This window comes from Medicago sativa, chromosome 4 (assembly GCF_051527215.1).
Source record: "Medicago sativa cultivar Bolivia chromosome 4, Bolivia_mono, whole genome shotgun sequence".
Taxonomy (NCBI): Eukaryota; Viridiplantae; Streptophyta; class Magnoliopsida; order Fabales; family Fabaceae; genus Medicago; species Medicago sativa.
Window position 1 is genome coordinate 79,220,654 of NC_140752.1, and position 12,688 is coordinate 79,233,341.

The 12,688-nt window shown below is 28.7% G+C and overlaps 1 protein-coding gene across 1 annotated transcript; it reads left to right on the plus strand.

Annotated features, from left to right (window-relative positions):
- Nucleotides 1-9,554: 9,554 nt before the first annotated feature.
- LOC146932329 (serpin-ZX-like) lies at nt 9,555-11,816 on the plus strand. The gene is made up of 2 exons (XM_085708365.1): nt 9,555-10,014; nt 10,756-11,816. Exons 1-2 carry the CDS (start codon nt 9,622-9,624, stop codon nt 11,521-11,523), a joined length of 1,161 nt encoding a protein of 386 aa, XP_085564491.1. The 5' UTR covers nt 9,555-9,621; the 3' UTR covers nt 11,524-11,816.
- Nucleotides 11,817-12,688: the final 872 nt, after the last annotated feature.

The following is a 12,688-nucleotide window of genomic DNA, read 5'->3' on the forward strand; positions in this document are numbered from 1 at the left end:
TGATTGATATATTTATTTATATTGGTTTGATACTTCCCGTCTCTAACAATTATAGAGAAAGCTTTTTCAACAATAAAAATTATCAAGACAATAGTCATAAACAAATTAAATGGACAATAAGTTTATTGCAAATAACCTATTAGTTTACATTGAAAAATACATTATTAATCTATTTAGTAAACACTCAATTATGGATAAAATTGGTTTCTTGAAATGCATTTTGTCCAAATTTTCTAATAGCTATCGTCAATTTTTATCCTTTGTTGTTGCTTTAATTTACATTTCGTATAAGTAAAAATTATTGTGATTTTTGTCTTATCTTGCAATTTTTAAGTTAAGTTCATAAGATTTTGTTTAATTTTAGTCCTTAATTTTTTGTTATAGAAATTAAATATAGACTAAAAACATTTTTTTGTGAAATTTAAAAAACTCGAGACAAAAATTGCATAAAATGTATGTTGGTTTTAAAAAAAAAATCAAGTTGGCCCCTGCGTATACTTTTTGCTAGCTTCGCCGCTGATTCCATTCAACTGAATTCCCTTCCAAAAGGTCCATGACTCCAAAGACTTTGGAATTTCTGGTGTTTTGTGTTATGACTTTAAACCGCATTTTGGAAAGGAAACCTATTATCTTCTCATGCCTTAATAGAATTTCCATTTCCAACTTCCCAGCAACTATCTTTATTTACGATCCAAATGGTATTTTGAATACTTCTCTGATTAAAGCTAGGGTTATGGCCAATCTAGGCTTGAATGACATATGAATTAGGAAAGTATCTAGATTTTAAAACTAATTATTATTAGACTTGGTATAAATCCTCCAAATATTTTTCTTTTGAAGAGTATAAATCCTTCAAACTTGCTTAGCCAACATTACTTCGTTAAAAGCTCCGAGAGATCTAAACCACGTACCTCCTTCAAACTTGCTTAGCCAACATTATTCTTAGACTTACTAGTCTAATGAATTTTCATTTGGCCTTCCTTGGTTCATAAACTCTTAATTTTGTCATTACATATGTTGGGATGAGGAAACAACTTAATGATAAACTCTTGCTAGAAAGATTTGAACTATGTATTTCAATACTCGTGTTTTGAATCGATTTTGGTACCTTCAACCAAAGATCACATTTCAATTGTTTTATTTCCTTTAAAAATCATTAAAAATTATGTGAATACTATTTCCCTTTCTTTTAAAAAAAAAGAGTTAAATAATTTTTTGTCCTTATAAAATCTCAGCATTTCATATGTTCAGGCGTTGGAAAAAAGTTCATCCACAAAAATTCATGTGTTTAGTCCCTATTGAAACGATTTTTTGCAATCATGTTTAAAATATTATAAAAAGTTCATCCACAAAAATTCAGAATTTTCTTGACATGGAATAAATTAAATATAAACTTCTAGACAAAAAAAAATTAAATATAAACTTTTTAAACGTCAAAAATTCAAAATAAAAGTAACAAAAAATTATACCTTAAAATCAAATTTAGAGATCATTTTCACTACCCAAAAAAAATTGAGATCATTTTTGTGAACACTTTTTTTTTTATAATGTTTTAATAATGTCTACAAAAAATCAATAAAGTGAAAATCTGATTGCAGGATAATTTTCTAGGATTTTCGTCACTGGACTATTTTACAACAAAAAAAAAGTTAATAATATCAAACGAATCCCTACCATTTTCAAATTATTAAAGACAAATTGGTTCCTTTCATGTATGAGGGGTAGCCTTGGCTACCCCAAAAGAAAAAATAATCTTCAATCCGTCGGTATGTAATTTTATCCGGCTACCCCAAATAATAAACATTGAGCTACTCCAAATAAGTTCAGTTGTTGAAAATTAGGATAATTAAGAAAGTAAAAATATTACTACATGATTGATATATTTATTTATATTGGTTTGATACTTCCCGTCTCTAACAATTATAGAGAAAGCTTTTTCAACAATAAAAATTATCAAGACAATAGTCATAAACAAATTAAATGGACAATAAGTTTATTGCAAATAACCTATTAGTTTACATTGAAAAATACATTATTAATCTATTTAGTAAACACTCAATTATGGATAAAATTGGTTTCTTGAAATGCATTTTGTCCAAATTTTCTAATAGCTATCGTCAATTTTTATCCTTTGTTGTTGCTTTAATTTACATTTCGTATAAGTAAAAATTATTGTGATTTTTGTCTTATCTTGCAATTTTTAAGTTAAGTTCATAAGATTTTGTTTAATTTTAGTCCTTAATTTTTTGTTATAGAAATTAAATATAGACTAAAAACATTTTTTTGTGAAATTTAAAAAACTCGAGACAAAAATTGCATAAAATGTATGTTGGTTTTAAAAAAAAAATCAAGTTGGCCCCTGCGTATACTTTTTGCTAGCTTCGCCGCTGATTCCATTCAACTGAATTCCCTTCCAAAAGGTCCATGACTCCAAAGACTTTGGAATTTCTGGTGTTTTGTGTTATGACTTTAAACCGCATTTTGGAAAGGAAACCTATTATCTTCTCATGCCTTAATAGAATTTCCATTTCCAACTTCCCAGCAACTATCTTTATTTACGATCCAAATGGTATTTTGAATACTTCTCTGATTAAAGCTAGGGTTATGGCCAATCTAGGCTTGAATGACATATGAATTAGGAAAGTATCTAGATTTTAAAACTAATTATTATTAGACTTGGTATAAATCCTCCAAATATTTTTCTTTTGAAGAGTATAAATCCTTCAAACTTGCTTAGCCAACATTACTTCGTTAAAAGCTCCGAGAGATCTAAACCACGTACCTCCTTCAAACTTGCTTAGCCAACATTATTCTTAGACTTACTAGTCTAATGAATTTTCATTTGGCCTTCCTTGGTTCATAAACTCTTAATTTTGTCATTACATATGTTGGGATGAGGAAACAACTTAATGATAAACTCTTGCTAGAAAGATTTGAACTATGTATTTCAATACTCGTGTTTTGAATCGATTTTGGTACCTTCAACCAAAGATCACATTTCAATTGTTTTATTTCCTTTAAAAATCATTAAAAATTATGTGAATACTATTTCCCTTTCTTTTAAAAAAAAAGAGTTAAATAATTTTTTGTCCTTATAAAATCTCAGCATTTCATATGTTCAGGCGTTGGAAAAAAGTTCATCCACAAAAATTCATGTGTTTAGTCCCTATTGAAACGATTTTTTGCAATCATGTTTAAAATATTATAAAAAGTTCATCCACAAAAATTCAGAATTTTCTTGACATGGAATAAATTAAATATAAACTTCTAGACAAAAAAAAATTAAATATAAACTTTTTAAACGTCAAAAATTCAAAATAAAAGTAACAAAAAATTATACCTTAAAATCAAATTTAGAGATCATTTTCACTACCCAAAAAAAATTGAGATCATTTTTGTGAACACTTTTTTTTTTATAATGTTTTAATAATGTCTACAAAAAATCAATAAAGTGAAAATCTGATTGCAGGATAATTTTCTAGGATTTTCGTCACTGGACTATTTTACAACAAAAAAAAAGTTAATAATATCAAACGAATCCCTACCATTTTCAAATTATTAAAGACAAATTGGTTCCTTTCATGTATGAGGGGTAGCCTTGGCTACCCCAAAAGAAAAAATAATCTTCAATCCGTCGGTATGTAATTTTATCCGGCTACCCCAAATAATAAACATTGAGCTACTCCAAATAAGTTCAGTTGTTGAAAATTAGGATAATTAAGAAAGTAAAAATATTACTACATGATTGATATATTTATTTATATTGGTTTGATACTTCCCGTCTCTAACAATTATAGAGAAAGCTTTTTCAACAATAAAAATTATCAAGACAATAGTCATAAACAAATTAAATGGACAATAAGTTTATTGCAAATAACCTATTAGTTTACATTGAAAAATACATTATTAATCTATTTAGTAAACACTCAATTATGGATAAAATTGGTTTCTTGGAATGCATTTTGTCCAAATTTTCTAATAGCTATCGTCAATTTTTATCCTTTGTTGTTGCTTTAATTTACATTTCGTATAAGTAAAAATTATTGTGATTTTTGTCTTATCTTGCAATTTTTAAGTTAAGTTCATAAGATTTTGTTTAATTTTAGTCCTTAATTTTTTGTTATAGAAATTAAATATAGACTAAAAACATTTTTTTGTGAAATTTAAAAAACTCGAGACAAAAATTGCATAAAATGTATGTTGGTTTTAAAAAAAAAATCAAGTTGGCCCCTGCGTATACTTTTTGCTAGCTTCGCCGCTGATTCCATTCAACTGAATTCCCTTCCAAAAGGTCCATGACTCCAAAGACTTTGGAATTTCTGGTGTTTTGTGTTATGACTTTAAACCGCATTTTGGAAAGGAAACCTATTATCTTCTCATGCCTTAATAGAATTTCCATTTCCAACTTCCCAGCAACTATCTTTATTTACGATCCAAATGGTATTTTGAATACTTCTCTGATTAAAGCTAGGGTTATGGCCAATCTAGGCTTGAATGACATATGAATTAGGAAAGTATCTAGATTTTAAAACTAATTATTATTAGACTTGGTATAAATCCTCCAAATATTTTTCTTTTGAAGAGTATAAATCCTTCAAACTTGCTTAGCCAACATTACTTCGTTAAAAGCTCCGAGAGATCTAAACCACGTACCTCCTTCAAACTTGCTTAGCCAACATTATTCTTAGACTTACTAGTCTAATGAATTTTCATTTGGCCTTCCTTGGTTCATAAACTCTTAATTTTGTCATTACATATGTTGGGATGAGGAAACAACTTAATGATAAACTCTTGCTAGAAAGATTTGAACTATGTATTTCAATACTCGTGTTTTGAATCGATTTTGGTACCTTCAACCAAAGATCACATTTCAATTGTTTTATTTCCTTTAAAAATCATTAAAAATTATGTGAATACTATTTCCCTTTCTTTTAAAAAAAAAGAGTTAAATAATTTTTTGTCCTTATAAAATCTCAGCATTTCATATGTTCAGGCGTTGGAAAAAAGTTCATCCACAAAAATTCATGTGTTTAGTCCCTATTGAAACGATTTTTTGCAATCATGTTTAAAATATTATAAAAAGTTCATCCACAAAAATTCAGAATTTTCTTGACATGGAATAAATTAAATATAAACTTCTAGACAAAAAAAAATTAAATATAAACTTTTTAAACGTCAAAAATTCAAAATAAAAGTAACAAAAAATTATACCTTAAAATCAAATTTAGAGATCATTTTCACTACCCAAAAAAAATTGAGATCATTTTTGTGAACACTTTTTTTTTTATAATGTTTTAATAATGTCTACAAAAAATCAATAAAGTGAAAATCTGATTGCAGGATAATTTTCTAGGATTTTCGTCACTGGACTATTTTACAACAAAAAAAAAGTTAATAATATCAAACGAATCCCTACCATTTTCAAATTATTAAAGACAAATTGGTTCCTTTCATGTATGAGGGGTAGCCTTGGCTACCCCAAAAGAAAAAATAATCTTCAATCCGTCGGTATGTAATTTTATCCGGCTACCCCAAATAATAAACATTGAGCTACTCCAAATAAGTTCAGTTGTTGAAAATTAGGATAATTAAGAAAGTAAAAATATTACTACATGATTGATATATTTATTTATATTGGTTTGATACTTCCCGTCTCTAACAATTATAGAGAAAGCTTTTTCAACAATAAAAATTATCAAGACAATAGTCATAAACAAATTAAATGGACAATAAGTTTATTGCAAATAACCTATTAGTTTACATTGAAAAATACATTATTAATCTATTTAGTAAACACTCAATTATGGATAAAATTGGTTTCTTGGAATGCATTTTGTCCAAATTTTCTAATAGCTATCGTCAATTTTTATCCTTTGTTGTTGCTTTAATTTACATTTCGTATAAGTAAAAATTATTGTGATTTTTGTCTTATCTTGCAATTTTTAAGTTAAGTTCATAAGATTTTGTTTAATTTTAGTCCTTAATTTTTTGTTATAGAAATTAAATATAGACTAAAAACATTTTTTTGTGAAATTTAAAAAACTCGAGACAAAAATTGCATAAAATGTATGTTGGTTTTAAAAAAAAAATCAAGTTGGCCCCTGCGTATACTTTTTGCTAGCTTCGCCGCTGACTCCATTCAACTGAATTCCCTTCCAAAAGGTCCATGACTCCAAAGACTTTGGAATTTCTGGTGTTTTGTGTTATGACTTTAAACCGCATTTTGGAAAGGAAACCTATTATCTTCTCATGCCTTAATAGAATTTCCATTTCCAACTTCCCAGCAACTATCTTTATTTACGATCCAAATGGTATTTTGAATACTTCTCTTATTAAAGCTAGGGTTATGGCCAATCTAGGCTTGAATGACATATGAATTAGGAAAGTATCTAGATTTTAAAACTAATTATTATTAGACTTGGTATAAATCCTCCAAATATTTTTCTTTTGAAGAGTATAAATCCTTCAAACTTGCTTAGCCAACATTACTTCGTTAAAAGCTCCGAGAGATCTAAACCACGTACCTCCTTCAAACTTGCTTAGCCAACATTATTCTTAGACTTACTAGTCTAATGAATTTTCATTTGGCCTTCCTTGGTTCATAAACTCTTAATTTTGTCATTACATATGTTGGGATGAGGAAACAACTTAATGATAAACTCTTGCTAGAAAGATTTGAACTATGTATTTCAATACTCGTGTTTTGAATCGATTTTGGTACCTTCAACCAAAGATCACATTTCAATTGTTTTATTTCCTTTAAAAATCATTAAAAATTATGTGAATACTATTTCCCTTTCTTTTAAAAAAAAAAGAGTTAAATAATTTTTTGTCCTTATAAAATCTCAGCATTTCATATGTTCAGGCGTTGGAAAAAAGTTCATCCACAAAAATTCATGTGTTTAGTCCCTATTGAAACGATTTTTTGCAATCATGTTTAAAATATTATAAAAAGTTCATCCACAAAAATTCAGAATTTTCTTGACATGGAATAAATTAAATATAAACTTCTAGACAAAAAAAAATTAAATATAAACTTTTTAAACGTCAAAAATTCAAAATAAAAGTAACAAAAAATTATACCTTAAAATCAAATTTAGAGATCATTTTCACTACCCAAAAAAAATTGAGATCATTTTTGTGAACACTTTTTTTTTTATAATGTTTTAATAATGTCTACAAAAAATCAATAAAGTGAAAATCTGATTGCAGGATAATTTTCTAGGATTTTCGTCACTGGACTATTTTACAACAAAAAAAAAGTTAATAATATCAAACGAATCCCTACCATTTTCAAATTATTAAAGACAAATTGGTTCCTTTCATGTATGAGGGGTAGCCTTGGCTACCCCAAAAGAAAAAATAATCTTCAATCCGTCGGTATGTAATTTTATCCGGCTACCCCAAATAATAAACATTGAGCTACTCCAAATAAGTTCAGTTGTTGAAAATTAGGATAATTAAGAAAGTAAAAATATTACTACATGATTGATATATTTATTTATATTGGTTTGATACTTCCCGTCTCTAACAATTATAGAGAAAGCTTTTTCAACAATAAAAATTATCAAGACAATAGTCATAAACAAATTAAATGGACAATAAGTTTATTGCAAATAACCTATTAGTTTACATTGAAAAATACATTATTAATCTATTTAGTAAACACTCAATTATGGATAAAATTGGTTTCTTGGAATGCATTTTGTCCAAATTTTCTAATAGCTATCGTCAATTTTTATCCTTTGTTGTTGCTTTAATTTACATTTCGTATAAGTAAAAATTATTGTGATTTTTGTCTTATCTTGCAATTTTTAAGTTAAGTTCATAAGATTTTGTTTAATTTTAGTCCTTAATTTTTTGTTATAGAAATTAAATATAGACTAAAAACATTTTTTTGTGAAATTTAAAAAACTCGAGACAAAAATTGCATAAAATGTATGTTGGTTTTAAAAAAAAAATCAAGTTGGCCCCTGCGTATACTTTTTGCTAGCTTCGCCGCTGATTCCATTCAACTGAATTCCCTTCCAAAAGGTCCATGACTCCAAAGACTTTGGAATTTCTGGTGTTTTGTGTTATGACTTTAAACCGCATTTTGGAAAGGAAACCTATTATCTTCTCATGCCTTAATAGAATTTCCATTTCCAACTTCCCAGCAACTATCTTTATTTACGATCCAAATGGTATTTTGAATACTTCTCTTATTAAAGCTAGGGTTATGGCCAATCTAGGCTTGAATGACATATGAATTAGGAAAGTATCTAGATTTTAAAACTAATTATTATTAGACTTGGTATAAATCCTCCAAATATTTTTCTTTTGAAGAGTATAAATCCTTCAAACTTGCTTAGCCAACATTACTTCGTTAAAAGCTCCGAGAGATCTAAACCACGTACCTCCTTCAAACTTGCTTAGCCAACATTATTCTTAGACTTACTAGTCTAATGAATTTTCATTTGGCCTTCCTTGGTTCATAAACTCTTAATTTTGTCATTACATATGTTGGGATGAGGAAACAACTTAATGATAAACTCTTGCTAGAAAGATTTGAACTATGTATTTCAATACTCGTGTTTTGAATCGATTTTGGTACCTTCAACCAAAGATCACATTTCAATTGTTTTATTTCCTTTAAAAATCATTAAAAATTATGTGAATACTATTTCCCTTTCTTTTAAAAAAAAAGAGTTAAATAATTTTTTGTCCTTATAAAATCTCAGCATTTCATATGTTCAGGCGTTGGAAAAAAGTTCATCCACAAAAATTCATGTGTTTAGTCCCTATTGAAACGATTTTTTGCAATCATGTTTAAAATATTATAAAAAGTTCATCCACAAAAATTCAGAATTTTCTTGACATGGAATAAATTAAATATAAACTTCTAGACAAAAAAAAATTAAATATAAACTTTTTAAACGTCAAAAATTCAAAATAAAAGTAACAAAAAATTATACCTTAAAATCAAATTTAGAGATCATTTTCACTACCCAAAAAAAATTGAGATCATTTTTGTGAACACTTTTTTTTTATAATGTTTTAATAATGTCTACAAAAAATCAATAAAGTGAAAATCTGATTGCAGGATAATTTTGTAGGATTTTCGTCACTGGACTATTTTACAACAAAAAAAAAGTTAATAATATCAAACGAATCCCTACCATTTTCAAATTATTAAAGACAAATTGGTCTCTTTATTATAATCACTCAAAAACTAAGTTATCCATTATATATATAAAAAAAAATTAGAATTCAATTTGGGAATATTGTTTGTATAATTTTTTTTTTAAGAAGCTAAACTAGCCCACCTAAATTGGTTATGGAGGGAATCAAAGACCCCGAGAAGGAGCACACTCCCAGGTCTCAAGCCAATACCATCAGGCCAACCCAAGTGGGTTTTATATTGTTTGTATAAAATTAAATTGGACTGTAAGAAAACTTTGAGGAAACAAATGGGACTACAGTCTAAAGAAAGTCGGTTATCAGCTAAACCCTAATAATAGTAAGAAATAGATTTCAATAATAAGAAGGTTGTTACTATTTATAGCGGCAAGGCAACCTTTGCAGTATTACGTTGCACAGAAGCCCAAGATTCTCAAACAGACTCCGAAAGAAGAAGAAACAATGGCGGCTCAGCATGATGAATCAAGCTGCAACCATACGAAAGTTTCCCTCACCATAGCCAAACATCTTTTCTCAAAAGAATCAGAAAAGAATATCGTGTTTTCGCCTTTGTCTCTCCAAGTAGTGCTTGCAATCATCGCTGCTGGCTCTGACAGTTCCACACAACAACAGCTTCTCGACTTCCTCCAATTCAAATCCACCGATCATCTCAACTCCTTCGTCTCTCAACTCATTTCCGTCATCTTCAAAGACGCTACTCCTTCTCGTGGTCCTCACCTCTTTTTTGTCAATAGTGTGTGGCTGGACAAAACCCTTTCTCCTCAACCTTCCTTCAAACATATCGTGTCTACCGATTACAAGGCCACTTTGTCTTCTGTTGATTTCCAGAACAAGGTATGAGAAGTAGATGATTACAACATCAATTGTTTTTGTGATTTGTAGTTAGCTATATATATATATATATATATATATATATATATATATATATATATATATATGTCATTATAACGTTTCGCAATCATGAAGTTTTCTATTTAATTGTTGTAGTTGTTCATGCATTTCTTGCACTTGCTTTATAAACGGTGTTTGATTAATGGCTATAATGTGGTTTTTATGGAACTTGAAATTGTTTGTTATTTCACACTTAGTCCGGCTCATAAGCTTCTTGATTTAATCTTTACATTTCATCCTGGCATACAATAAAGTAGGGTTTTTTTTTTTTTTCCTTCTTCATGAATAACATTCAAAAGGCATGAATGGAGATACTTAGATGATTCATATTATACTTTTTTTTTCCTTCTCCAAAAGAATTGGTAGGATTTTGAAGTTACAACTTTGTGTTTATCTTGAAGTGAAAGGTAATTAGTATTAATCTTGTTGTCTCTTTTAGCATACAACTATTCAAGACTGAAATGATTTTAGAGTAGCAAGTATCAACTTCTACGAAAACAAACAATTACGAATGAAACTTTTCTCTCCTTGTTGTTTTCTATCATATCCAACTAATTTAGCACCGTAATGTGTGAAAATTAGACTAGCAGAAAGTTGATTTCTTCTATTGAAATACTTGTGAAGAGAATTCAATTGATCTATTAGCATAACTGATATGTAAATTTGATTGACATGGTTTTGAAGGCAACTGAAGTGACTAAAGAAGTGAATTTATGGGCTAAAAAAGAGACGAATGGCCTTATTAAAAAAATTGTTGCTCAAGGGTCAGTCGACAGCTTAACCCGACTCATCTTTGCTAATGCACTATATTTTAAAGGAGCATGGATTCAATCGTTTCCTAAATATATGACAAAAAAATATGATTTTCACCTTCTTAATGGAAGCTCAGTAAAGGTTCCCTTCATGACCAGCAACTTTAATCAATTTATTAGAGTTTTTGATGGTTTTAAAGTTCTTCGTCTTCCTTATAAGCAAGGAAAAGATGAGCGGAAATTCTCTATGTACATTTTTCTTCCAAATGCAAAAGATGGTCTGTCAGCTTTGGTTGAGAAGGTGGCTTCTGAATTTGAGTTCCTAGAGCACAAGCTTCCTTATAAAACAGTGCGAGTAGGAGGCTTCAAAATTCCAAGATTCAAATTTTCATCTAGACTTGAAACTTCTCATATGCTGAAAGACCTAGGAGTGATTTTACCTTTCTCTTCTGGGGGTTTGACAAAAATGGTGGACTCTCTTGAAGGTCAAAATCTCTCCGTTAGCAACATATTTCAGAAGTGTTTTATTGAAGTAAACGAGAAAGGCACTAAAGCTGTTGCGGCCAGTACTGCATATTTTACCATGGGTAGATCAACCGGACTAAACTTTATAGCTGATCACCCTTTCTTATTTTTAATTAGAGAAGATTTGACCCAAACAATCCTCTTTGCCGGACAAGTGCTAAACCCTCTTTGCTGAGTGATCTTAACTTCTCAAACCGCAATCAATTGCATCTGCCATACATAGATAACGAGGGAAACTCTTTTTTTAAAAGGAATGCGTTTTTTTTTTTAATATAATTTTTTGTTTTTGATATGATCCAAGTGTGGGACAAATAGATTAAGGTTATCTTACTTGTAAGGTTACTTCTTTTGTGGCTAGTTTATGTTTTTGTAGGATTTTCATTGAGGTCATTATTTGTGACAATTAAATTCATCTACTTCATTGTTCTCTCTGCGTGCTTTCTCTTCTGATTCATCTTTAGTGTCTTGGATTAAGCTTTCAATGCTACTCATACTCATTAGATAATTACTTACTTCATGAAGAAGAAAAAAAGGGTACCAAATGGTATGTTCTTCTTTTGTTTTTTTGTTGTTCCTTTGGCTCTTATAGGAGGCTGCAAAACAACCTTGATTGTGTGGCTTGTAGCAAATACATTAAGAATAACTATTCTTTCAGCATAGTTATTCTTAACTGGTATGTATATAACATTGATTTATACAAAATCATGAAGGAACTTAAAACACAGCAAGTAGATGAAATAATTGAATAAAAATTATCCACATTTACAGATGAAAATGATAGTTTATATGGAGCAGTTAGCTAGCATATGATGTTTCTTGCTCACTGTTGAACTTTAATTGTAGACTTTCAAGTGAACAAGCATATGCATCCTTTGTTTGAAAGTAAAATCAGTTCAGATTTGTAAAACACAAATTGCCAGAAACAAAAATACTAATCTTAGTATATATGTTTTCACATTGTTCAGAGAAAAAAAATTGAAATTTCTTTCTTTACAAAGAAACAAAACCATGTGATTATTTACAAATCTAAAGATTGGATATAGGCTAAATTCATTAACAATAACATTTTAAGATACAATTACCTCAATGTATAGAAGAATCCTCACTTAGAAGTAAGTTCAATCCCTAATAATACAGAAGTAATTCATTTTAAGTACAGTTTATTGAAGTTTTTTATTGGGGTAAGGTAACAACTTGCTTTACCCAAGTAAAGTTAGTTTCTCATGTTGGTTATTATCATTTTATAATATATAATATGTGATATTAGAATGATTAAAAATCAATTATTTCCCAACTCAGATCTATCAAGTTTGATCATTTGAAGAATAATAGCTAGAACA

What these genes read in the sequence shown, in the direction of transcription:
- LOC146932329 (XM_085708365.1), top strand. Translation starts at nt 9,622, where the DNA reads ATGGCGGCTCAGCATGATGAATCAAGCTGCAACCATACGAAAGTTTCC. An exon ending in CTGTTGATTTCCAGAACAAG is followed by an intron (nt 10,015 to 10,755) that starts GTATGAGAAGTA and finishes ATGGTTTTGAAG; the next exon opens with GCAACTGAAGTGACTAAAGA.